This window comes from Phaseolus vulgaris, chromosome 1, assembly GCF_000499845.2.
Source record: "Phaseolus vulgaris cultivar G19833 chromosome 1, P. vulgaris v2.0, whole genome shotgun sequence".
Classification (NCBI taxonomy): Eukaryota; Viridiplantae; Streptophyta; class Magnoliopsida; order Fabales; family Fabaceae; genus Phaseolus; species Phaseolus vulgaris.
This window is the reverse complement of record NC_023759.2, coordinates 42,041,569-42,068,386: the sequence shown is the minus strand read 5'-3', so window position 1 is coordinate 42,068,386 and position 26,818 is coordinate 42,041,569. Positions and strand designations below refer to the sequence as shown.

The following is a 26,818-nucleotide window of genomic DNA, read 5'->3' as shown; positions in this document are numbered from 1 at the left end:
CCCTTCCCCAACTTTGCCTATATATATTCTCCAGCTGGATTTACAGGTTTTCTAGAAATTGATACGTGTGCCTCCCAGCCTTTTCCTTCACCCATTATAGGTTTTTATTTTCTTGCCCACTCCAAGTTGGTCTTGTTAGAAAATGATGTTTGGCAACACAAGGTGTATGTTAATTCCTGCAAACTTGTGTAGATCCACCCACTTCTACTCTTTGTGTACTGGTTGATTCCTCCATGGTTGTTGTATGGTTTTGCCATAGCCTACAAAACAGACACAAATTCCTGCTCCAAACATTGTGACATAAACTTTTTTCACAAATATACTGTAACATATCTCAATTCAAACAACCTCATTTTCTTCTCAAATCACTCTAAATCTACTCTCTCAAATTTCCACCCAATCCAAACACACATAAGAGGCAATGCCTAAACTTTGCAATGGCTTCTGTGATGGCTGATTTCTTTTGCAAAATAGGTGTCACTTTCTTAAACAAATATTATATTAAAAGAAACAATTAGAATAAGGAGAGGGGACCACTCTGGCTAAGGATCTCTAAATATTTTTAAATCTTTCTACTACTTTAGTACTTCTATATTTTTTAGTAGTGAAAATATGTGTTATCACACTGTCTATCGACGATTTTTTTTCCATAATATCTTATTTTAACCAGTTAAATTAATATCCACGATGTTTGTATGTTATTATTTTTTTACATTTGATGTTAGTCTGGTGCATAATAATCATCTAAACACTCCAATTTCAGTTGTAATGCAAAGGGTGAAATATTGGAGGTGGAAGGTGAGAACCGTCTTATGGTACTTCCATTTGAATCACGGTGATGACGAGATAAAACATATGTAACATGTGCCAAGTTTAGGTGGTGGCAGGTTGAATTACTAGAATGGGCCTATGATGGTTTGCTTTGTAAGACATAAAATGCATTTATATTTTCATTTATACTTTAATAAAATACAATAAATTATGGGTTGAAATTTGGAAAGTGAACAAGAATGAGTGTGGATTAACCTAGTATTAAACAATTTATAATTTCTTTTAACAAAACGGGCCAATTTACCTTTAAAATTACTAAAGTTTGACTCATTTTGTGGAAGAAAACAGTGAAAAGTAGAACCTTAAACCAAAGTTGTCTTTCAGTCCTACACTAAAACACCATTTCAATAAATATTACAAAGAAAAGTGCTTTGTGAATTTCCCAAAAAAATCAACCCATTTAGTGAAACAAACAGTAATCTAAGAGTTGAGAGTTGATTATGCCTTTGGAAGTTTTTTTTTTATCAGCAAACGCAATTCTGCAGTCCATCCATAAATGTAGCCTTTCTTGCACACAAAAATAACTATCTTTAGATTACAAATTGAAAAACATAAATATATCTTTAGGTTAACTCAATTTTGGTACATATCTAGCTAAAATAGGTTTCCACTATATGGTTTTAAGACATAAAATGCATTTATATTTTCATTTATACTTTAATAAAATACAATAAATTACGGGTTGAAATTTGGAAACTAGATAAAAATAGGGATGACATACTGCAGCAGATATTTTTTTTATTGGCAAAAAAAAAATTGAAGTATTTTAGGATAACCCTTATAAAAAACAAAGATGTTTTCCAACCTAAAACTTGTTTTGATGTCTTGAAGAAGAATGCTTAGCACAAAAGCTACAAAGTCTACCCCATACCTAAAGATACAAAAAAAAACACCACCTCAAACATTGAGAAACCCTTTTCACCCCAGCTTAGTTCCTCTAACGTTTCCTTTTTTGATCGTTCTCATGCACTCCAAAGGTTCCAGACACCAACCAGAGTAAGAGAAACATGTTAAGCGTACTTTTGAGATAATCCATAACCAAACTTGCAACTGCACCATTGTAAAGACTTCAATGTAGTCTACGTGTCCATTATTGAAAACCTTCTTATTTCTTTGTTTCCACAATTTGCCTATAATGCAATCCACACACAATACCAAATCTGATTAACCTCTTCGCTTTCCTCATTCATCCTAAACTGCGAAAAGTGCATTTTTTGATCCTGATGGACCATCGCCGCCAGACCCACCCACTCATAACACTTAGACCAAACTAGCCAAGCACCCCGCATAACCCGCAATCCACGCAGGCTAAGTGCGAGGCGGGGGCAGATTGTCCCGCATAACCCACATAACTTAAAAATGTAGAAAAAAAATTTTGCACCCCCATATTTTCTTAATGCAGCCTCACATTTCACATTCCGGATTCTTTAATAACATCTTACTACGTAGATTTCGTGAGAATAATATTATGAGACCATTTACCTAATGCATCTAAATAAAATAAAAATTAAATTTATTTAAAATTTCTATTTAAAAAATTATTTTTTATTAATTTAAAAAAAAAAATATTTCTTATGCGGGCTGGCCTGTAGGCCTACGAACCAATCCTTATGCGGAGTGGGCTAGAAAAATCAATTCGCATATTCTATGCGGGGCAGACCAACCAGAACCGCAGTTTACAGGCCAAGTACAGAGCGAGCCAAGTGCAGGGTGGGCCAACTTGCATTGTCATTCTTAGATAAGAAGAAGCGTGGATCAAGCTAGCATTAAACAATCCATAACTTTTTTTACCAAAATTTGGCTCAAGTCAACCAAAAATAAAATTGACAAGTTGTAAAATAAAAAAAGTAGAAAATTAAACGAAAGTTGGCTTTCACTACAATATACTATGGTTAATAACAAATTTTCTTATAGGAAAAAGTTAACGAAGGTTAAAAGAACCTCAGTTATTTTGCTGAGGTTTTAGAAATATTTGGAACTTAACGAAGGTTAAAAAAGCTTCCGTTATTTTTGTGAAAGTTTTAGAATAAACCTTTGAAACTTACCGAAGGTTAAAAAAATCTTCGTTATTTTGTTAAAGTTTTAGAATAAACCTTTGGAACTTAATTGAAGCTCATTAAAAAAACTTTTGTTATTTTGCCGAGGTTTTAGAATAAACATTTGGAAATTAATGAAGGTTAAAAAAACCTCAATTATTTTGCTGAAATTTTAGAATAAACCTTTGGAAATTAACGAAGGTTAAAAATACCTCCGTTAATTAAATCCATTATTGGGGTTATATTAACCTCCACTAAATAACTTCCATTAAAACCTTTTTTTGTTGTAGTGAGGTTAAACAAAACCTTCGTGATTTTGTTGAAATTTAAAATAAACATTTGAAATTTAACGAAGGTTAATAAAATTTTCGTTATTTTGTTGAGATTTTAAAATAAACCTTTGAAATTTAATGAAGGTTAAAAAAACTTTCGTTATTTCACTGGAGTTTTAAAATAAACCTTTGAAATTTATCGAAAGTTGAAAAAAATATATGTTATTTTGCTAAAATTTTAGAATAATTTTTTAAACTTAAAGAATAATTTTGCTAAAATACCTTCATTAATTAAATTAATTTTTAGAATTTTATTAAAATCCACTAAATAATCTCCATTAACACTACAAGAAAACCATGAAATAGAAACTCATTTTAGAGACAAGAAATAATTAGTTGCTATAAGAGACCATTTTATAGACTAAACAAAGTTTTGGTTTCTAAATTAGTTTATATTATTGTTAAATGATTTCTAAATTGGTAATCTAATTAACGACCAAGGTTTTTGCTACCAAATTTAGAATCTAAATAATTGATAGTTAAACTTTGGTAGCTAATTAGATACCAATTTAGAAACTATTTAACAATAATAGAAACTAATTTAGAAACCAAACAATTTTTTTAGTCTCTAAAATGGTCTCTAATTTAGTCACTATAGCAACTAATTATGTTTAATATCTAAAATTGGTTTCTATTTCATGATTTTCTTGTAATGGAAAACTATTTTTTATCAACAAGAAACAAATAAATAAATATGAACCACTTTAGGGGTGGTCCAACCCATATATAGAACACAGTATATAAGTCCTCTCATCCCTTCTAAACAACCTAACCTTCTAAAACAAAGAACAACAGACAATCTCACCGGAGAAGTACCTCTTATAAAAGCTCACTTAATTGAAAACATACAAGTCACAGGATTAATGCACCACTCAGGGTAAGTAAAACTAGCAGAAACAGTTTTAGATCTTACCCAGGACCAAGCCTTTAATTGTGCTAAAGTGAACACAAAGGTCGATCACCCCTCCTTGAAAAGTACGTTTATTCCTGTGCTTCCATAATTCACTAACTACAGCAATCCAAACACAATTTCAAACAACATTTACCTGGGCTCATTTAGCAAATTAAAATGCAGGAAGTGAGCAGTTGGATCAACATGATCAACCGACGCAATCTCTAACCATGCATAACACTTATTCCAAACTAACCAAGCACTCCTGCAATAAAAAAACATGTGTTTTGTCGACTCCACTGCCATCCCCACGCCTTTCCAAGTTAGCTTTTGTGGCGATCGAATTAATCAATACCCTCCAAGCGGTAACCTGTGCTGAAGGTAAAGCAGTAGTCTTCCAGAGGGAGACAAACACACTATTTCCTTCAACAGGACCTCTTAAAAAAGCATAGGCAGATTTAACCAAAAAACCACTATCCTTATCAACCTTCAAAACTCGGCTATCTGCAGAATTCAAGATAGGAGTCTTTCCATGCACTTCTTGTAACAACTGGACTTCCTGGCAGATTTTCCAATCAAACAGACCTCTCCTCCAAAGTAACTTCCACTCCCATCTATCATTAACCCACTCCCCACAAGACTGTAAATTACCTTCTTTATTACCACACAAAGAAAAAAATCTTTGGAAATTTACTTTTCAGATCTACGTTGCCCACCCAAACATCTTTCCAGAACAAGACATCCTTCCCATCTCCCACTCTCCACTCGCAACAATTCTCAAAGGAGTTACCCCATTCCTCCATCTCCAAACCCCCTTCAGATAATGTCTCGTAATGTCTTATAATGTCTAGTACCTCATTCAGTAGTTTCTCATTATCTGAATGGTGTCTTGAACCTTTGGTATGTATGTACTCGATTTAATATTGGTGTGTTATTTTTTTTTTTCTTCAGTTATAGCTATTAGTATTGGAAAGGAAGTAGAGGAATTAATCTGTGAATTTTAGATACGATGGTGGAAAGGAACTTTTATCTTTTGTTATATGTACAAGGGTTGGATCACCGTGAACCGATTTAATTTAAGAATTTATTGCCGATAAAAAAAATAATGTCTAGTAATTTTTAGTTGACGGATAATTTATATATGATATTCTTGTTCCCTTTCTTTTCATGTTGTGTTGCATATAAAATATAATTAATGGTAAGACACGAATATGACATGTGTAAATATATATATATATATATATATTTTTTTTTTTTTTTGTCGGTTTCCATCTTATGTTATGAGTGTGGATTAGGTTTGCATTAACAATCCATAACTTCTTTTGCCAAATTTTGACTCATTTTGCGGAAGAAAACAGCCAAAATAAAACTGACAATTTGCAAAATCAGAAAAGTAGAACATTCAACCAAAGTTGCCTTTCGGTCCTACACTATATAACACCATTTCAATAAATATAAGAGTTGAGAGTTGATTATGCCCTTGCAAAGTGCTTTATGGATTTCCCAAACAAATCAACCCATTTAGTGAAACAAACAATAATATAAGAGTTGAGAGTTGATTATGCCCTTCTTGCAAAGTGTTTTTTTATCAGCAAACGCACTGCAGTCCATCCATAAAAAATGTAGCCTTTCTTGCACACAAAAAAATTACTATCTTTAGATTACAAATTGAAAAACATCAATATATCTATAAGAAATAAGGTCAACTCAATTTTGTTACATTTCTAGCTAAAATATAGGGTTTCACTATATGGTTTTAAGACATAAAATGTATTTATATTTTCATTTTTACTTTAATGAAATACAATAAATTATGGGTTAAAATTTGGAACTAGATAAGAATGAGCGTTGATTAATCCAGCATTAAACAATCCATAACTTCTTTTACCAAATCTTACCAACATTCGGCTCATTTCAGCCAAAATAAATTTGATTTGTAAAATCATAAAAGTAGAAAATTAAACAAAAGTTGACTTTCACTCAAACCATACTTCAAAACCATGTGTGTTTTTGAATAAAGATTGTAAGATGAGAAATTAACTTTATTACTTCCCACTTTTACAATAAATTAATTATTAGATGCATTTCAAAATAAAGGTCTTAATTTAAAATTATTCAAAAATATTATAATTAAATATTAACAATTATAACTAAAGCAAAAATTGGACATAAAATATGCGTACATCAAAAGTTAAAACAAAATAAATCAGGTTTTTTGAAGTATGAGCCTGTAACAAAAAAAATAGAAATTATATAAACTAACAACCATCAATCATAAGAAATATGCAAATATTATTGAAAGACTTATTATCCAATATTAGTTGTTGAAATATTTATTATCCGAGGTTATTTTACTGAGTTTTTAAATAAATTTTTGAAACTTTAGAAAACCTTTTTGTAATGTAAAGTTACATTTTCAAAGTTTTAGAGAATTTAGTTATAAAATATATTAAAATTATATAGTTTTTAATTATTTATTTATAAATAGATTTAATTATATTTATGGCGTGTTATATTGAGATTGTACAATAAATCTTTAGAATTTAACGAAGGTTAGAAGAAGTTCCGTTATTTTGTTGAGATTTTATAATAAACTTTTGAAACATAACAAAAGTATAACAAAAGTTTAAAAAACTTCTGTTAAGTTGCTGAGGTTGTAGAATAAACCTTTGAAACTTACTAAAAATTAAAAAAAACTTCGTTATTTTGCCAAGATTTTAGAATAAACTTTTGAAATTTAATGAAACTTAAAAAACCTCCGCTATTTTGTTGAGATTTTAGAATAAACATTTGAATTTAATCCGTTATTTTGTTGAAGTTTTAATATAAACTTTTGAAATTCAAGGAATGTTAAAAAAATATTTTGATGAGGTGTTAGAATAATCTTTTGAAAGTTAATGAAAGTTTAAAAAATCTCCGTTAATTAACTTAATTTCTAGGTTATATTAACTTTCACTAAATAATCTCCGTTAAATAACTTCCATTAAAACTATTTTTTTTACTGTATTGTACATAAAAAATACTATTTTTTACACATAAGTAGGATAAATATCAGTTGTCCATCCATAAAAAAAATGTAGTCTTTCTTGCACAGAAAAACAAATAATACTATCTTTACGTTACAAATTGAAAAATAAAAATATATTTATTGATAAGTGAGGTTAACGAGAAATATACTAAAAATATATAGACAAATCAACATGGGCTTTCATGGAAAGGGACATGTACTATGTTGAGTGCAGTTATAGGGGAGGTTTATGGGAAAAGATAGAGTAGGGATCACACTACTTCTAATCAATTCTTTATTCTATTTTTTACTATATATATACTTTTTTTTATACAACATTTGTCTCGTGCGAAGTAATAAAATACTATTGCCACCATATTTCATTCCATATATATATCTTGTTTCCCATACAGGGACAATAATAATATTGGATCCTTTCAACCACAAGAAAACATCGGCAAAACAAACTGACAATGTTTTTTTGTTTCTGGGAAACAGTTACAAGGTTTTAGCAGTAGGGTTTAAAGTTCTATTTATTTTGTTATTTTGTCCGGTTGAATGAAGGGTGGGGGTAGTTTCAGGAATGGTAGTTCATCCATTTGGAGGGACAGTGATGCAGATATCTTCTCAAAATCATTCCACAAAGAGAATGACGAAGAGGCTCTCAAATGGGCTGCCATACAGAAACTTCCCACCGTTTCGCGCATGAGGAAAGCTTTGTTCACTTCACCCGAAGGAGAAGTGAATGAGATTGATGTGCACAAACTTGGGTTGCAAGAAAGGAGAGCTTTACTTGAAAGACTGATCAGAACTGCTGAAGAGGACAATGAGAAGTTTTTGCTCAAGCTAAGGGAACGAATTGATAGGTAAGACTCCCATTCTCTTTTGTTCCTGATTCTAATGAAGTTGTGTTTGATAGAAATGCACTCATGGATGGCTTCTCCTCCTCCTATTTTGCTTCCTTGGATTGGATGATATCAGAGTTGGAATTGATCTTCCGACAATAGAGGTTCGGTTTGAGAACTTGAATGTGGAAGCAGAAGCTAGTGTAGGAACTAGAGCTTTGCCTACCTTCGCTAACTTCATGGTGAATATTGTGGAGGTGAGTATTGGTACCAGCTTTCATATTTAGTAGAACATGCACCTTGACCTTACAGAAGGAGTTCTAACATGTTGAATATTTGGTGTCACTTATTTTCGTTAAAAGGGTATGTTGAACTCTCTTCATATTCTACAAAGTAGAAAACAACATATACATATTCTCCAGGATGTCAGTGGAATAATAAAGCCTGGCAGGTAATGAAAGTGGTGTTCTATATATATAAAGTGGTAATTAACCAGCACCTTCGGAACCAATATAATGTTTCCATTTCCTACTGTTCAGAATGACATTACTATTGGGCCCTCCAAGTTCTGGAAAAACCACACTATTGTTGGCCTTGGCAGCAAAACTTGATCCAAAGTTAAAGGTTGGAGCATCAAAGAAAAGAAGTTTACTTTTTCGAAAGATATTTCATGTTTTTTCTCTATTTTTATAGTCTTGGATCTCTAAGTGATGTAGTGTGGTTTCTTGATCAGTTTTCTGGAAAGGTGACTTATAATGGTCATGGGATGGATGAGTTTGTACCCCAAAGAACTGCTGCATATGTCAATCAAAATGATCTTCATATTGCAGAGTTGACGGTCAGAGAAACCTTGAACTTCTCCGCAAGAGTCCAAGGAGTTGGATCTCGTTATGGTTAGTCTGCAGCAAGAATAATGACTTTTGTACATGTTCAATGTTCAAAGCACATGCTAACATTATACGTGAAATTTAAGTTTTGATTATGTGTATAAATTTTGGCTTTATGCAGATTTGCTTGCAGAATTGTCGAGAAGAGAAAAAGAGGCAAATATCATGCCTGATCCAGATATTGATGCCTACATGAAGGTAAAAAAGAGTCCATCACTTGTAAGGAATGTGTTTTTCTCATTTCACTTGCATCCCTAAGTCTTTTTATATTGTTGATTACTAAGAGCCGTTCAAACCAAAGAGAAAAAAAGTATGACAGCTTAGCTGTTACTGAGGCTCGGACACGCCTGTCAAAATTATTTCATCACCAAAAAGCTTTTGGGCCAGGCGAAAAATTAGGGCACCAACTCTAAGAGTTGCCATCTCAATTAGTTATAGCTGAATCATCAGTTTCTTTTTTTGCATACAGATATTAACTGGTTGTCCTTCTGACTCTTAATACTCAGGCTGTAGCAACGGAAGGCCAGAAAACAACTTTGATAACAGATTACGTCCTAAGGGTATAAAATCCATTCTTTCTAACGCTTTTCCAATCACCGTGATCCACTCATTACAATATTTTCTTTTAACGTCTAACTTTATTTGCAGATTTTAGGACTGGAGACATGTGCTGATACAGTTGTAGGAAATACAATGTTAAGGGGGATCTCTGGTGGACAAAAGAAACGCCTTACAACAGGTAAAACAAAACTTCTTTCAGTCACCAAGTGTACTACTAAGTTTACACCACTCAATCAAATGAATGTATGTGAGAAATAATATCATTATAAACTTGTTAATGCAGGAGAGATGCTGGTGGGACCAGCTAAGGCTCTATTCATGGATGAAATATCTACTGGTTTGGATAGCTCAACAACCTTCCAAATTGTGAATTCACTCAAGCAATGTGTTCACATTCTCAAAGGAACCACAGTCATCTCACTCCTGCAGCCAGCGCCCGAGACTTACAATCTTTTTGATGACATTATTCTACTCTCAGATAGTCATATAGTGTACCAGGGTCCCCGCGAATATGTGCTTCAATTTTTTCAATCAATGGGTTTTCAATGTCCTGAGAGGAAAGGTGTGGCAGACTTTTTGCAAGAAGTAAGTGTCCTTGTGTATTGTCTCAAAGATGCAATCAGTCTGCACCGGTATAAGAGAGTTTTATAAATTTAGTTGTGACCATTGATTATTGTGCTATATATAGGTAACATCAAGGAAAGACCAGGAACAGTACTGGGCACACAAAGATCAACCTTATAGATTTGTCAGAACGAAAGAATTCTCCGAGGCTCTCAAGTCATTTCATGTTGGTAGAAGCCTTCGTGAAGAACTTGATAGTGAATTTGACAAGTCTAAGAGTCACCCAGCTGCTTTGACAACCAAAAAGTTTGGAGTGGGCAAATGGGAACTGTTAAAAGCTTGCTTATCAAGAGAATATTTACTTATGAAGCGCAATTCATTTGTTTACATCTTCCGGTTGAGCCAAGTAGGTTTGGAAATTAGAATGGTTCATTTAATTGCCATGTCATATAATGCTATTATTGTCTTACTCATAGCTTCTCCCTCCATTTAGCTTGCTGTATTGGCATTTATTGCCATGACCATCTTCCTCCGGACTGAGATGCGCAGAGACTCTGTGACCGATGGCGGGATATATGTCGGTGCATTATTCTTTGGCCTTGTTGTGATTATATTGAATGGACTTGCTGAAATTCCCATGGTCGTTTTAAAGCTTCCTGTTTTCTACAAGCAAAGGGATAATCTGTTTTTTCCTTCATGGGCATATGCTCTTCCTGCATGGATCCTAAAAATCCCTATAACTTTTCTAGAAGTTGCTGTGTGGCTATTCCTAACCTACTATGTCATTGGATTTGATCCAAATATTGGAAGGTAAAAACAACTTTTTTTTCCACATACTCAACCCTGCAGGTCTCATTTTCTACTTCAACCCTGCAAATAAAAAATGACATGCATTTAATGTCTACATAATGCAGATTTTTTAGACAATACCTTGTTCTTTTACTAGTGAACCAGATGTCTTCCGCATTATTCCGATTTCTTGCAGGAGTTGGGAGGGAATTGAAAGCAGCTGTAAATCTTGGATCATTTATACTGACCTTCCTTTTTGCTATGAGTGGTTTTATCCTATCAAAAGGTACCATGGGTACAAAATAGACCAATCACATACTTTCCACTATGTTCTGTTCTACACTAACAATGCACTTTTGTCTTCTTTATGATTCCAGACAACATAAAAAAATGGTGGTTATGGGGCTTCTGGATATCACCTATGATGTATGGACAGAATGCTATGGTAAATAACGAGTTCCTTGCGGAGAGATGGAGACATGTAAGTTTAAATAATATACACCTGTATGTTTTCTTTACTATATAAATATTATGATATTCAAAATATATTTTTTTATGATAGGTTCTACCTCACTCTTCGACGCCTCTTGGAGTCGAAGTTTTAAAATCACGGGGATTCTTCATCCAATCATATTGGTTTTGGATAGGCGTTCTGGTTTTGATTGGATATACATTACTTTTCAACTTTGGCTACATACTTGCTCTTTCGTATTTGAGCAGTGAGGGTTTTCAGCTTAAATATTCAATAAACCATATAAGGTAAATCTATCTATTAATATGATAAAATTGATTTTGCAGCACCTGGGAAGCAACATGTTATATCCGAAGAACCTGAAAATGAGCAAAATGGTGATAGTAATAAAGGAACTAATGTGATGAGATACATAAAATATAACTTCACTGGTCACTCAATTAAAGGTACTTCTTCTCTTAACAGAAGATAACATAGTCAACTCTAGATTTCTAATAGTTCATTACCAATTCACATTTCGTTTAATGGATAACGCTAGAACTACTTCACAGTGAGAAATGGCGAAAGTATATGTGGAAATACATCTTCCCATGCTTTTCCCTCTAGCTATAGAGGAATGGTTCTTCCTTTTGAACCACATTCTATCACCTTTGATGAAGTAACATATGCTGTGGACATGCCACAGGTAATGCAGAAACAGAATTAAACCATTTTGAAAACTCATGCATAAATTGTGAATTAAAAATTATCAAATACTTGCAGGAAATGAGGAACCAAGGAATTGCTGAGAATAAATTGGTTCTTTTGAAGGGTGTCACTGGCTCCTTTAGGCCAGGTGTTCTCACTGCTCTAATGGGTGTTACCGGAGCAGGCAAAACAACTCTGATGGATGTACTTGCTGGTAGAAAAACTGGAGGATATGTTGGAGGGAACATCACAATCTCTGGGTATCAGAAGAAGCAAGAAACATTTGCAAGAATTTCAGGATACTGTGAGCAAAACGACATCCACTCTCCTCATGTTACTGTGTATGAATCCTTGCTTTATTCAGCATGGCTCAGATTGTCCTCAGACATCAATGCTCAAACCAGAAAGGTTGGTATCTAAATGTTATGCCTTTTACTGCCATTCATGCTAATTCATTGTAGTTTAACAAAGGCTGCCAACTAGTTTGAAAACATAATGTGACTTATTCAAGTAATCCAGTACGTACCTTTTTTGGATTGAGTTGTGACTAGCCCATACGTAAGATTTTGCTAGTAAATTTTTTTCAGTAATTTGTAAGCGCCAAAACTAGAATTGTTAAGTCATAAGTAACAAAGGAAACAATATTATTAGTGTTAAACAATAAAAAAATCACTTTGATGTTTGACGCTGATTTATGATTGCAGATGTTCATTGAGGAAGTCATGGAACTTGTGGAATTGAAACCTCTAAGGCATGCATTAGTGGGATTGCCAGGTGTTAATGGTCTCTCAATAGAGCAACGTAAAAGGTTGACAATTGCAGTTGAACTTGTAGCAAATCCTTCCATAATATTCATGGATGAGCCAACTTCTGGGCTAGATGCAAGAGCAGCTGCTATTGTCATGAGAACGGTTAGGAACACTGTAGACACTGGAAGAACAGTTGTTTGTACAATCCATCAGCCTAGCATAGACATATTTGAATCATTTGATGAGGTGAAAAATAGAATCAGTTAGCAAATTTTGTTCTGCTCTCTTCCGTAACCAAGTTTCTAACCTTTTTGTGACGACAAAATGCAGCTTTTTCTAATGAAGCAAGGGGGGCAAGAGATATATGTGGGGCCACTTGGACTTCATTCTTCCAATTTAATTACTTACTTTGAGGTGAAAATAAAAATGCTATGGAATACTGAACTCATGTTTTGCTTCAAATCAATCTTCATGCAAAAGTTTCACTTGTGTCACGCTTTTATTTTGAAGGAAATCCAAGGTATCGGTAAGATTAAAGATGGCTATAATCCAGCAACATGGATGTTGGAAATCACAAGTTCAGCAAAAGAAATGGAATTGGGGATTGATTTTGCCGAGGTGTACAAAAATTCAGAGTTATACAGGTATTTCCAGTTGTATGGTGTAATAAAGCTAGACTCGAAAGTAATAAGCACTTAAGGTCTAAACGGCAATAATGGTTTATCTATTATTAGAATTATTCTCAGTTCAGAACTGGAATGGTTGCTGATATATGATGTTTGTCATTTGTCACAGGAGAACTAAAACACTTGTTATAGAATTGAGTACTCCATCTCCTGGTTCGAAAGACCTCTATTTTACTTCACAGTACTCAACTTCCTTCTTCACCCAATGCATGGCTTGCTTATGGAAACAACATTGGTCTTACTGGCGCAATGCTCAATACACTGCCCTAAGATTTCTATACTCAACTACTGTTGCTGTTTTGCTTGGGAGCATGTTTTGGAACCTAGGCTCCAAAATGTATGATTAAACAAGAAACTTGGACATGTCAATCTCATTTCTTTTGTTGCAACTATTTCATCAAAAAATGAAACTTTACCGTCAATTATTGCAGTGAAAAGCAACAAGATCTTTTCAATGCTATGGGCTCCATGTATGCTGCTGTTCTCCTTCTTGGTATTAAGAATTCTAAATCAGTGCAGCCAATAGTTGTCGTTGAGCGGACAATCTTTTACAGGGAAAGAGCAGCTGGAATGTATTCAGCTTTTCCATATGCTTTTGCCCAGGCAAGCAATTCCACTTTCTAAATACATGTCTTTTATTTGAGTTTTGCTATATACTGATATAGATATATGATCCTAAATCATAATATTCACTGATGAAAAATTAACTGTTAATATTATGTATACATGCATAAAAATTATGAATGTGTTGGAAATTTATTCATTAAGTTTTTCATCTACGACCAGGATTAGTTACTTACTTCAACCTCTAAATTCTAGAGTAAGTAACTCACTTTAAAGGAGTCAAATCCAAATATTATTGATACTTTGTTTGTGTTAGTAATTGAGGTGATTATCACCAGGATTTGTAATTATTACTTCTATTTATTTCATTAAGAGTGAATAATTTAACTTGCATTCCTTCTTCCTAATCTATATTTCTGTTGCAGGTTCTGATAGAACTCCCCTATGTACTTGGACAAGCTGCAGTCTATAGCATTATAATTTATGCAATGATTGGTTTTGAGTGGACTGTGGCTAAATTTTTTTGGTGCCTATTCTTCATGTACTTTACCTTCCTGTACTTCACCTACTATGGAATGATGGCAGTGGCAGTGACCCCTAACCAACACATCTCCGGTATAGTTTCTGATGGATTTTATTCAGTGTGGAATATCTTCTCAGGATTCATAGTCCCACGGCCAGTAAGTTTCATCTTCCTTTCATATTTAGTGCAAATAGATTCATACTCTCCTAAGCATAGAAGGTAGCAAATTTATGAGAATATTCCTTTTTGGCATGGTCTACCAGAGGATCCCAGTATGGTGGAGGTGGTACAGTTGGGCAAATCCACTTTGTTGGAGTTTGTATGGTTTGGTGGCTTCACAATATGGAGATATAAAGCAAAGCATTGAATCCAGTGATGGGACAACAACAGTGGAAAGCTTTGTGAGAAGTTACTTTGGTTTCAAACATGATTTTCTTGGAGTGGTTGCAGCTGTGATGGTTGCATTCACAGTAGTTTTTGCATTGGTCTTTTCCATATCAGTGAAAATGCTTAATTTCCAGCGGCGTTAGAAAACCATTCAAAGTATTTCGTAAAGAAATGTTCATAGTAACATTTGTAAGAAAATATCTTCATAGCTCACCACTGTATTTTTTTATTTCTCAATTAAGTGTATCATAGTCCGATTATAAATTTGGCATCTCTTAATTGTTTAAATAGTTTCCTAGGAATCAGAGTTGTCCGAAAAGGACGAAAGAGAGGAATATTCACTCTTAAAATTATAGTAACAAAAATGAAAAAAAGAAAAGATTCTCAACTGTTGTGAAAGATGCGGTGAAGTGATGAGTCATGGCTCTAGTAGCCTCAAAGATTAAGGATTAAGAGTTATTCATGTGAGTGTGCATCTACTGTTTTTAAGCCTTAATTTAACCTCTATTAAAATTCAAAGTTATAGTTATTGTAGGTTTGGTTGGAAGTTATCTTTATTGGACCTTTTAAAATAAATTTTCAAAAAATTACAGTGTAATAATTTCAAAATTAATTGTTTTCATGTTTCAGTATTACTAGATGTTGGGAAAAACAGGTAATTTTCCCACTAAAACAAAACCCTAACAGAGCTACCTTTTAGCCTAATCTCCGAGCACAGCAAAAACAACTCACTTTTATTATTATGAGAGAAGATATTACAAATTGGGATATATAGTGAAGGAGGAGCGTTTAATTTATAACCCTCAAACCTCCTTCCCAAACAATGAACCCACCGATGTGGGACTTGGGATTAAGCCAAAATCAACACTAGATTCATGGTATATCGTTGATTTGAAACGAAAAAATAGAAAAAAAATGAAAAATAATCACATGCAGAATCCTTTGTTTTCTTGACAAAATCATCAAATTCATAATAACGTTTTTTTCTGGTTTTGTACCCTGGTATACTCTGTTGTGTGTTGTGTTGACTTTGGCTTAATCCCAAGTCCCACATCGGTGGGTTCATTGTTTGGGAAGGAGGTTTGAGGGTTATATATTAACATCCCCTCCTTCACTGTTATATATCCCAATTTGTAATATCTTCTCTCATAGTAACAAAAGTGAGCTGTTTTTGCTGTGCTCGGAGATTAGGCTAAACAGGCCGAACTCCGTTAACAATTTTCGGGTGTGTTCTTTCCTCTTTATCTCTTTTATTATTCTGCTTTATTTATTCAATATTATTTGTCGGGTAGCTCTGTTAGGGTTTTGTTTTAGTGGGAAAATTACCCGTTTTTCCCAACAAGTGGTATCAGAGCCGAAGGTTCGCCTTGGGTTGTTTGAAATTATTTGTAATATTGAATATTATATTGTGAGTCTGTAATGGCAAATTCGGATCAAGAAGGGAAGGCTCTGCAAGATGCAAATGTTGCAGAAAGCAAAAGTGATGTGTTGATTGTCTCGCTTTCAGCATCATTGCATCCAGATGAGTGGATATTGGATTCAGGTTGTACCTATCATATGTGTCCCATTCGGGAATGGTTCTTTGATTTTCAAGAACTCGATGGCGGGGTTGTTTACATGGGTAATGATAATCCATGTAAGACAGTCGGGATAGGTTCAATCAAGTTGCGGAATCACGATGGATCCACCAGAATTTTGCGGGATGTACGGTACGTGCCAAAGTTGAAGAAGAATCTCATCTCATTGGGGGCTTTAGAATCTAAAGGCCTAGTTGTGACGATGCGAGATGGAATTCTTAAAGCAACTTCAGGAGCACTGGTGATGTTGAAAGGCGTGAGGAAGAACAATTTGTATTACTACCAAGGTAGTACAGTGGTGGGGACAGTAGCGGCAACAACTTCTAGCACTAAGAAGGATGCTGAGGCAACGAAGTTGTGGCATATGAGGTTGGGACATGCTGGAGAGAAATCCTTGCAAATTCTTACCAAGCAAGGATTGTTGAAAGGTACGAAGGCTTGCAAACTTGAATTTTGTGAGCATTGTGTTCTGGGAAAACAACGAAGAGTGAAGTTTGGCACTGCAATTCACAATACCAAGGGTATTCTGGATTATGTGCATTCAGATGTGTGGGGACCTGCCAAGACTCCGTCAATCGGAGGTAGGCATTATTTTGTCACTTTTGTTGATGATTTTTCCAGAAGAGTTTGGGTGTTTACTATGAAGAACAAAAATGATGTGCTTGGAATTTTCCTTAAGTGGAAAGCTCAAGTTGAAAACCAGACAGGAAGGAAGATTAAGGTTCTCCGAACAGATAATGGAGGAGAATACAAGAGTGATCCGTTCCTGAAGGTATGCCAAGATTGTGGCATAGTTCGGCACTTCACTGTTAGAAAAACACCACAACAGAATGGGGTTTCGGAGCGTATGAACAAGACACTTGTGGAGAAAGTTCGTTGTATGTTGTCTAATGCTGAGTTAGGCAGAGAGTTTTGGGCTGAGGCTGTGACATACGTTCAACATCTCGTCAATCGTTTGCCATCATCTGCTATAGATGGCAAAACCCCGTTAGAGGTATGGTCTGGAAAACCTGCAACTGATTATGATTCTTTGCATGTTTTTGGTTCTATTGCATATTATCATGTGATTGAATCAAAGTTGGATCCACGGGCAAAGAAAGCTCTTTTCATGGGCTTTAGTCCTGGAGTGAAGGGATACCGTTTGTGGTGTCTAGAGGCAAAGAAGACGATTATCAGCAGGGATGTTACCTTTGATGAATCTGCCATGTTAAAGAAGGTAAATCCAGAAGGAGCTGATAGTACTCCGCAACAGGTGGAGTGTGCCCGGAAGCAGGTGGAGTTTGAGCCGACAGTGGTGATCCCAACACGAAATACCACAAGTGACTCTCCTATGGCAGAAGAAGAGTCAGATGAGGAAGAGGTTCCTACCCAAGAATCTCAACAGCAATCAGTGCCAATTGCAGTTAGAAGACAGAGACGAGATATTCAGAAGCCTGCTCGTTTCATGGATATGGTTGCCTATGCACTTCCAGTTGTTGATGACATTCCATCCACTTACCCAGAAGCCATTTTGAGTTCAGAGAGTGGTAATTGGGCAGGTGCGATGAAAGAGGAGATGCAATCTTTGAATAAGAACAAGACGTGGAAGCTGGCACAATTACCAAAAGGTAAAAAGGCAATTGGGTGCAAATGGGTATTTGCAAAGAAAGAAGGATTTCCTAATAAAGAAGATGTTCGCTACAAGGCAAGGTTGGTTGCTAAAGGCTTTGCTCAGAGGGAGGGAATTGATTATAATGAGGTATTTTCTCCAGTTGTAAAACATTCCTCCATTCGAATTTTGTTGGCCTTGGTAGCACAGTTGAATTTGGAGCTTGCTCAACTTGATGTAAAGACCGCGTTCCTACACGGTGATTTGGAGGAGGAAATCTATATGACTCAACCAGAAGGATACAAGGTTGATGGTAAAGAAGATTGGGTTTGTAAACTTAGCAAATCGTTGTACGGACTGAAACAATCTCCGAGACAGTGGTACAAACGATTTGATAAGTTCATGAAGGATCAGAAGTACAAGAGAAGCAAATATGATCACTGTGTGTATTTGCGCAGACTTGAAGATGGTTCCTACATTTACTTACTCTTATATGTTGATGATATGCTGATTGCAGCAAAGAGCCAAGTTGAGATTGACAGGTTAAAGGCTCAGTTGAGTAAAGAGTTCGAGATGAAGGATTTGGGGGAAGCCAAGAAGATTCTCGGCATGGAGATAAACAGGGACAGAGAGAGGGGAAAACTTTGGCTGTCACAGAAGCAGTATTTGCAGAAGGTACTACAACGTTTTGGTATACACGAAGATACAAAACCTGTAAGTACCCCACTTGCTCCTCATTTGAAATTGAGTAGCCGTTTATCTCCGACGACTAATGAAGAACGAGAATACATGGCGAAAGTCCCATATGCAAATGCAGTTGGAAGCTTGATGTATGCAATGGTGTGTACAAGACCAGATATTTCACAGGCTGTGAGTGTTGTTAGTAGGTACATGCATGATCCGGGCAAGGGTCATTGGCAAGCTGTGAGATGGATTCTACGGTACCTCCAAAATACCTTAGATGTTGGATTGACATTTGAGCAAGATGAATCACTTGGTCAATGCATAGTTGGATATTGTGATTCTGATTATGCAGGTGATTTGGATAAGCGACGGTCTACTACTGGTTATTTGTTCACTTTAGCAAAAGCGCCAGTTAGTTGGAAGTCTACCTTGCAGTCTACGGTGGCTTTGTCTACGACAGAGGCAGAGTATATGGCGATTACAGAGGCTGTGAAGGAAGCAATTTGGCTTCATGGGTTGCTTAAAGACTTGGGAGTTGGTCAGAAACAACTTGAGTTATATTCTGACAGTCAGAGTGCTATTCATTTAGCAAAGAATCAAGTCTTTCATGCACGGACGAAGCACATTGATGTTCGCTATCACTTTGTGCGTGAGATTCTCGAAGAAGAGGAGATTGTTCTCCAGAAGATTCACACTACGGAGAATCCTGCAGATATGCTCACCAAGGTGGTTACAAGGACCAAGTTTGAACACTGTTTAGACTTGGTTAATATCTTGCACATTTGAAGTTGGCGTCCGGAGGCGCAAATTTGAAGCACTGTAAAGTTTGTTTTTGTTATGTTTTGAGAAGATTTGTTTTAGGTGAGACTTGAAATTAAGCCAAGGTGGAGATTTGTTGATTTTGGCTTAATCCCAAGTCCCACATCGGTGGGTTCATTGTTTGGGAAGGAGGTTTGAGGGTTATATATTAACATCCCCTCCTTCACTGTTATATATCCCAATTTGTAATATCTTCTCTCATAGTAATAAAAGTGAGCTGTTTTTGCTGTGCTCGGAGATTAGGCTAAACAGGCCGAACTCCGTTAACAATTTTCGGGTGTGTTCTTTCCTCTTTATCTCTTTTATTATTCTGCTTTATTTATTCAATATTATTTGTCGGGTAGCTCTGTTAGGGTTTTGTTTTAGTGGGAAAATTACCCGTTTTTCCCAACATGTTGTTGGTGCGTACTATAATTTGTTTAGCAGCATAGATTATCTTAGAAAGCATCTGGATAACGTGTGGAAGGGAGGTGCCGTAAATGATAATGGTTGATGGTGAGGGCCTATTGCACCAGTTCTCCCAGTCATCCAGTTAGAGTAGTTGTTGGTTCTGTTTCACAGGGTAAAGTGTGCATTTCACAGTGGTCTTAGGGAGTTATGCAGAATATGATGAATTCTGATGTGAAAGTCTCGGATGAGTTGAACTTTAGGGTGTAGGAAACACTAGTTATGTTGAAGAGAAGAGCTGTCTAAGCTTATGAAGCAAGAAGCCCAGTTATTGTCAAACTTGAAGGGTTGCTTGCAACTCATTTGGAAGCTTTATATGGCCAGTTTGAAGCATTAATAGTTTGCTGGTACGCGGAAGAAAGGAATGCATGGAGGTTTTGTGGTTTTGATGAAGCCACAGTTTGGGTTAAAAGGAACCTGAGCTGGTTTTTTGTTCTCTGCTGCATAGATGGTGCTTATTTGGTGCAGTTTTGGTGCTTAATTATGCTTTTTAAAGGAGCCTAGGCACTGGTGGTTTATGTTTAGCAGCTGTAAGTAGTGCTCTAGCTGTTTAAGGTTTTGGCCTAGTGTTAGTGCAGGTTTCTGCCATATGTAGTGTAGGGGTTGTCTTTAGCTTATGTTTTAACTTGTTAAAGCAAGTTAGGCCTCTGTGCTAGGTAACTGTTTTGTAAGTTACAATGTACTCTATGTAAGGGTTAGAACATTTCTGAAGTGTCATCTTTAATACATTTATGATAAACTTGCAGAGTTTAGACTAGTATTAATAACCTAAAGTTTGATTTTTAGTTCAAAATTTGGAAGTTTGGTTTCTTTACTATCACATGTTTATTAATAGAGAACAACTACCTATACTATACATAAACTAAAACTAGGATTTAGTAAATTCTTCTTTTTTTTTTCTTCTCATTCAGAGAAACTATGTCACCTAAATAGATCAATTGGGCCTGTCTATTGTACCTATCCTAACACTTATTCACTTCTCTGCATGTAAAATTGAAAAACTAAACAGGAAGAGGGTCGATCTGACAAGAGGAAAGTTAATGACTAATGCTCATATTTCCTATGTTTAGGCCTAGACTGAAGAACAGCGAAAAGTTGAGATGTTAACTGTAGAAAATGTGTCACTGAAGTCAGAAATCATCGTGTCTGCAACCATCAATGCCAGCTCCATTTTCTTACAAGTGAACCCTTCTGACACGTAAACCTTTTTCCCTATCTCACATTTTTTATTACTGTAAGAAAATTTAAATTATTGTTAATTTTTCATTGCACAGATCTTCCTAGCAAATTTAGTATAGGATATCCTAGGTGTCTTTGACGTGACATATATATATATAGAGGGGGGAGAGGGGGAGAGAGGGCTTTTTGTTGGTTTTTTGTTATGGGACCTTTTTTAAGTTGTATAAGACTTATGAAGTGTTTTATACTTATTTATTTATTATTGTTATTATTGATATAATTTATATATATTAATATAATTATTATTACTAATATTATTAATATTATTATTAATATTATTATTAACATTATTATTAATATTATTATTAATATTATATTTGTATTATTAAAATTAATATTGTTACATGATTTTAAGTTCATTCTATATCACACCCAGTCGAAACTTACTTATTTATGTTACATTTATTAAAAACTAAGTCTACTAAATTTACTATGTCAAAGACCTATTATTTAGTATATTGGGAAACTATATTAACACACTTATAAGGAATATTGCATATGTATCATCTTGTTACTTACTACATTATTATGTGATTCAGTTGGAAAACATTAATTTCTTTTTGAAATCATACCCAGTAACTATAACAATGACATTTATAGAGCATGTAGTCAACTTTGGAACACTTTGGATATTGTATCAATCTAACAATTAAGAATAAGTTACTTACTCACGCACTTAATCTTAATATGTTTGTATCATATACATTTTCGCTAATTCATTAAGATGATCTTATGATTCATTAATGGAAATAACATCTTCAAAACTATAATGGATATCAAAACAAAAATCCTAATTCATTCATCCATTGCACACATATAACATTTAAATTTATTTAAGTTACTAATCAAAAGTTTTATCAAACTTTTTTTTTCTTAAACTAAATAAAACACTTTTAGATCAAATTTATTCTCTATTTTTAAATACATCCATTATCATTTGCATTAATTAATTACTTCCTCTTGAATTTATATTCTTAAATTTATGTATATTTTATATAATATTTATAAAATTTAAATACGCATTTTATTTTTATTTATTTTTACTAGTTTTTAATTAATTATTATTTTTCTATATGTTTTCAAATCTTTATAAACTTTAAGATAACTTCTTTTAAATAATTTTAAAATTAAACACTTAATCAATTTAATAAATGTAATTTAACTAATTTATATCATAATTTCAAAAATAAAATATTTATAAAAATATATAAATAAAATAAATTTAAAATAAATAATTTTTGAAATAATAAAATATTTTATGTAACATTTAAATAATTTAAATATATATTTTCTTTTACTCAATTAATTTTAAATCAAACACTTATTTAATTTAATTTAACTAATTTATATTCAAAATTGATAAATTAAATAATTTATTATAATATTAAAGAAATAATTTTAAAATAAATATAATAAAGAATTAAATATTAAAATATTTATTATACATTAAATAAATTTAAATTTTAAAATCCTAAAAATGCGTGGGCCATTGCGGACGCATATGCGTGGGCTTTGTGGCCGACACATATGCGTGAGCCGTGGCAGACGCAAACTAATTTTTTCTTAAAAAATAAATTAAATTCATTTGTGCGTCCCTTTTGCGTCCAAGGTCATTCTTGCGTAGGCTTTTAGCCATTTTGGCCGACGAGAGTAGCGTCTGCAAGTGGTCCATGCAAAAATTTGGAAGCTAATTCTTCATTTTGCGTCCAATGTGATTCTTGCGTGGGCTTTTATCCATTTTGGCCGACGAGAGTAGCGTCCGCTACTGGCCCACGCAAGATTTTGGAAGCTAATTGTTACTTTTCTTGTAGTGGACAAACCACAGTAAAATAAATAAATAACATCAATGTGAATAGGTTGCAACCTCAAACCCCCTTGCGAAGAAGCAAGTATACTCAACTGCTATACAAACTTTTCTTAATGGATCAAAACACTAATCAACAATCTGCTATACAAACTGTGTTTTCTGTTTTTAATGGAAAACTTGGAAGATTCGTTATGATGCAAAGGTTTTTTGCACCTCTGGAGGGAATGGCAGGAATTGGTCAATCTCTATTTTATTGTTGTTGGTGTTTTAGTTTTAAAGAAGCTCTTGTTTTGAGATATGGTCTTCTTGGCATAGTACCTGTTTTAGGTGCAAATTGTTTCTAGTTCTTGGAGTCTCTTCTAGTTCTAGATAGGGTCCTCTATCTGTAAACGGGTTCAGATACCCCTGAAGTATCCCTTTTTAATTAATTATTTTTTGTTGATAAAAAGAATAATTTGCTAAGTTTACAGGAATCTAATTAAGGAAGAAACAAGGAATTGAACTCAGTCGACATATATACACACAAAACAGAAGTCTCATCTCAGTGATGTTGTTAGGCTTTCGCTACTGCTATTCTAAAACTAGGGTTTACCAAAAACTTTTCTGCCTTCATTCATATTGCTTAGTCCCTTATAAGGGTAAAAAAAAGGGCCATGGGCCTTACAAAACCTTTCAATAATAAAAAAAACATAATAATAATAATAAAATGGCAGACATTTCCTAAAGACACATGGGTCTATCCTATTAAAAAGTCTTTCATCCAATTGGGTTGTCTTTTTGGTCTTGTGCTTGTGTACGGGCCCAATCTAACATTACTATCCACCCCACTAGACACTTTGTCCTCAAAGTGGGATCTTGGAATTAGTTGGGCCGTTGGACGGTGATTGGGCTGGTGTTGGTTTGCGTGAGTTTGGATATGGGGTGGGGTGCATGCAAGCTGGCGCGGGGGTGCAGGAATAGAACGGGCCACTAAGGGTGAGTTGGGTTGGGTATTGGTTGTTGGGTCATTAGGGTTTGTAAGGAGTGGTGCTAGTGTGTTAGGGTTTTGGGAAAGGGGCGTCGCTTGAGTTACTTCAGGATTAGGGTTTGTATTGCGTGGAGTGCTAGCGCTAGGCTCGAGGCGTGGGAAAGTTGAACCATCTGTGAGTGGGACGCGTGGCACACTGCTGTTGTCTCCGTCAGGAAGCGTGTTCAGGCAATTAATTGTATGCACTTGTTTGGTTGGTTTCCCACAAAACATCTCAGGTAGGCCTCTAAGTCGCGGTTTAGTACCTCGGTTTGACTGTCCGTTTGGGGATGGTATGACGAACTAAATTTTAACGTTGTTCCTTGTGCTTTGAACAGGTGCTGCCAGAATGTGCTAACAAACAAGGGGTCGCGATCTAAAACGATGGTTTTTGGTAGTCCATGGAGGCGACATATTTCTACTGAGAAATGCTTGGCTAGTTGCTGGGCCATGAAGTGTGGGGGCAAAGCGATAAAGTGCGCATATTTTGTGAGTCTGCACATGACCCAAATGACCGAGTGTCCGGCTGAGACTGAAAGGTGAGTAATAAAATCCATTGAAATAACCTCTCATACTTGTTTTGGAATTGGTAATGGTTGCAGTAAGCCCTGAGTTTTGGTTGGCATATATTTATTTTTTTGGCATGTGGAGCATTGTTGGACAAAACAATGGACGTCTTTGGTCCATTTCGACCAATAGAATGAAGCGGCTATGCGCTTGAGGGTTGGTTTGATGTTGGAATGGCCGTCATAAGGGGAAGCATGGAACTCTGTCATAATGCGCTGGCGGAAATCAGTTGATGCTGGCACGAATATCTTATGGCAAAAAAAAGTAAATTGTGGCTGGTGGAGAACAGGCTTGGATGTTGTTGACTGCTTGTGCAAGCGTGGACCACTTCCTGGCCTTCTGTGGTGGCAAAATAAGTTTGGAGTTCTTGAATAAGCTGCGAGATTGGGGACGACACTGCAAGCAGTATGAGAGTGGAATCCTGACCTTGCCTTTAAAGAGCATCAGCCACGGCATTTTCCTTCCCAGGTTGGTAAATAATTTGAAAATCATATCCCTGCAATTTAGCAGTCCATTTTCCATTTCTGTTGTTCTGGGGTTTGAATGGTTTGGGAGAGGAGTGTTTTTAGGCTCTTTTGATCTGTTATGATTCTGAAATGTTGTCCTATGAGGTATTGACGCCATTTTTTTACTGATTCTGTTATGGCATACATCTCCCGAACATATACGGAGGAAGCTTGGAGCTTGGGATTCATCTTTTTGTTGAAAAAAACCAGTGGTTGTCCTGATTGGCTGAGGACGGGTCCTATGGCCACTGTTGAGGCATTTGTTTCTACCACAAAGGGCAGCTTAAAATCTGGAAGGTGTAGTGTAGGCATTGTCTTCATGTGTAATTTTAATTTTTCAAATGCTTGTTGCGTGAGCTCAGTCCATGTAAATTTGTGGTGTTGTAATAAATCGGTGAGAGGAGCGGCGAGAGTGGCGTAGTGCTTTATGAATTTCCTGTAAAATCCGGTGAGGCCGAGGAAACCCCGTAATTCCGTGAGTGATCGTGGCTGAGGCCAGTCGTGTATTGATTTGACCTTCTCTGGGTCTGGTTGGACTCCTTGAGCAGAAATAATGTTACCCAAGTAACTAACTTCCGCGGTTGCAAAACTGCATTTGGAAAGCTTGGCAAAAAATTGTTGAGTGTGTAGCACTTCCAATATAGTTTGTAGGTGAGCAATATGGTCCTGCAAACTTGGACTATAAATCAAAATATCATAAAAAAAAACTAAGACAAACTGGCGGAGGTATGGTCTGAGAAGATCATTCATTGCTACCTGAAAAGTAGAAGAGCGTTAGTTAAACCAAATGGCATGACTAAGAATTCATAGTGGTCATCTATAGTGCGGAACGTTGTTTTGTGAGTGTCTTTTGGGAGAAGCAGTATTTGGTGGTACCCTGAGTGTAGGTCTATTTTAGTAAAAACAGTAGCTGAGCCTAACTCATCGAGCAGTTCATCAATGGTGGGAATGGGAAAGTGGTCACGAATGGTGGCTGCATTTAAGGCTCTGTAATCAACACAAAAACGCCATGTTCCATCTTTTTTTTTTATTAAGAGCACCGGTGAAGAGAATGGGCTTGTACTGGGTTGAATAATGCCCTCTTGCAACATTTCTGAGATCAGTGTTGTAATAACTTCCTTGTGGTGATATGAGTAACGGTATGGTTTCACTTTGATTGGTGAGGTATTAGGTAACAGGGGAATATGGTGGTCATGTGGTCTCTGTGGAGGTAACCCTCTAGGTTTTTGAAAGATACATTGGTATTCTTGAAGAAGGGATTTGATGGGTGAAGGTAGGTGGGATAAAGGGGATGAAGGATTATCAATGGTAGTGGCTAAGGTTGTATGGGAGCGGTGTTGGGTGTCCACCGATAGGAGGTGTAAAGAGGCAATAGAGTTATTGGATAGATAGTGACAAAATTGGTGATAAGTGGTAGCTGATGGGTTGGGTGAGTGGGCGGCTTGCAAAGTAATATGTTGGTTGTTGTGGGTAAACTCTATGCTGGGGATTGAGAAATCTGCTTGGATGGACCCTAGCGTGCTCAACCATTCCACGCCCAAAACAACATCCGCACCTTCAATGGGAAGAAGGTAAAAGGGAATAGTGAAGGTAGAGTTCTGGAGAGATATGTCCACCAATGGACAAATACCCTGGCACTTAATGAACGCCCCATTTCCAACCATTACCGAGAGGGGTGGGCTAGGGGATATGGCTAGGTTTAAATGGTGGGCAATACGTGGTTGAAGAATGTTGTGGGAGCTTCCCGAGTCAATAAGGACGATAAC

At 35.5% G+C, this 26,818-nt stretch overlaps 1 protein-coding gene across 2 annotated transcripts in view; it reads left to right on the top strand.

The window, feature by feature from the left end:
- Positions 1-7,521: 7,521 nt before the first annotated feature.
- Positions 7,522-26,818, top strand: part of LOC137814340 (pleiotropic drug resistance protein 1-like) — a 29,725-nt gene continuing 10,428 nt past the window's right edge. The window contains exons 1-24 of one of the 2 annotated variants that reach the window (XM_068617025.1): positions 7,522-7,964; positions 8,080-8,200; positions 8,306-8,394; positions 8,483-8,567; positions 8,677-8,836; positions 8,952-9,028; positions 9,337-9,390; positions 9,479-9,569; positions 9,675-9,976; positions 10,080-10,361; positions 10,449-10,765; positions 10,870-11,030; positions 11,122-11,225; positions 11,307-11,463; positions 11,543-11,662; positions 11,768-11,901; positions 11,979-12,311; positions 12,608-12,898; positions 12,983-13,066; positions 13,163-13,296; positions 13,448-13,675; positions 13,770-13,941; positions 14,328-14,582; positions 14,689-15,094. In XM_068617025.1, coding sequence (XP_068473126.1) covers positions 7,657-7,964; positions 8,080-8,200; positions 8,306-8,394; positions 8,483-8,567; positions 8,677-8,836; positions 8,952-9,028; positions 9,337-9,390; positions 9,479-9,569; positions 9,675-9,976; positions 10,080-10,361; positions 10,449-10,765; positions 10,870-11,030; positions 11,122-11,225; positions 11,307-11,463; positions 11,543-11,662; positions 11,768-11,901; positions 11,979-12,311; positions 12,608-12,898; positions 12,983-13,066; positions 13,163-13,296; positions 13,448-13,675; positions 13,770-13,941; positions 14,328-14,582; positions 14,689-14,955 — 4,326 coding nt within the window. In that variant the 5' untranslated portion in view covers positions 7,522-7,656 and the 3' untranslated portion in view covers positions 14,956-15,094. Of the gene's footprint in view, positions 7,965-8,079; positions 8,201-8,305; positions 8,395-8,482; positions 8,568-8,676; positions 8,837-8,951; positions 9,029-9,336; positions 9,391-9,478; positions 9,570-9,674; positions 9,977-10,079; positions 10,362-10,448; positions 10,766-10,869; positions 11,031-11,121; positions 11,226-11,306; positions 11,464-11,542; positions 11,663-11,767; positions 11,902-11,978; positions 12,312-12,607; positions 12,899-12,982; positions 13,067-13,162; positions 13,297-13,447; positions 13,676-13,769; positions 13,942-14,327; positions 14,583-14,688; positions 15,095-26,818 lie in introns of those variants that run through there. The other variant, XM_068617024.1, reaches the window with a different exon arrangement.